General features: G+C 34.1%; 1 protein-coding gene across 1 annotated transcript in view; it reads right to left on the bottom strand.

The window, feature by feature from the left end:
- The window catches only part of LOC119591299 (methylcrotonoyl-CoA carboxylase subunit alpha, mitochondrial-like), a gene marked incomplete at its 3' end in the record, with an annotated part of 7,810 nt that overhangs the window by 4,977 nt on the left and 1,986 nt on the right, over positions 1–847 (bottom strand). The window contains 1 exon segment of the mRNA XM_037940027.1: positions 43–190. Coding sequence (XP_037795955.1) covers positions 43–190 — 148 coding nt within the window.

Here is an 847-nt window from a genome sequence, read left to right as displayed (position 1 = left end):
GAACCAAAGAAAATAAAGAAGAAAAATAGATTATCAATTCACCTTTCCTCCTCCTCCTCGGACAGCCTTAATCATAACAGGGAAGCCAATCTTGTCAGCTTCTTCTCTCAAACGTGCATCACTCTGATCCTCGCCATGGTAACCCCCTATTACAGGCACACCAGCTTCTGACATAATAATCTTTGATGTACTGTATCAAAAAGGAGAAAAGGAGGACAATTAAGGAGATCTGTCATGAAAGAAAAAAAAATTAAATGAAGATATAGCAAATAGTTACACAGATTACAGCAGATATAATATCGATGCTTGCAATGATCATCTGATTGAAGTAGTGATTTGATATAGTTTATAAAAACAAACTGGATTAATATTTCATTAATGTAAACATGGCAGCAATACACAACTGTCTCTTGACCTATTTTTTTTTTTATTCAAGAAAATCTTTCCCTGCCTCAACTGTGCCTGATTTTCAGTACCTCCTTCCTGCATGGCTACAATGACTATGATTTTTAATTTTCCTTCTTGATTTAGGAAATGCATAGCCTGCCTTAAGAATGGATCCTTTTGCAAACCTACCCATAAGACTTTTGTTTAGGCAAACGCTTACAAAACTAAGAAAATAACACATCTTTTCCACTATTAATTATGGTATATTTCTTTGTAGCTGAATGTTTCATCTAAGGCAAATACTTATGATCGAAGGGCATTGAAATTTGCTGAACATAATCTTGTTTGCTAAACTTTTATTTTTTTTTTTACTCAATCCTGGGGTCTCCATTTTATGTAATGACTAATGTAGTTGGATGTACATAATCTGAATCACTACATTCCCTATCCCTATACTCTG

Source organism: Penaeus monodon, chromosome 28 (assembly GCF_015228065.2).
Source record: "Penaeus monodon isolate SGIC_2016 chromosome 28, NSTDA_Pmon_1, whole genome shotgun sequence".
NCBI lineage: Eukaryota > Metazoa > Arthropoda > Malacostraca > Decapoda > Penaeidae > Penaeus > Penaeus monodon.
This window is presented reverse-complemented; position numbering and strand designations above follow the sequence as displayed.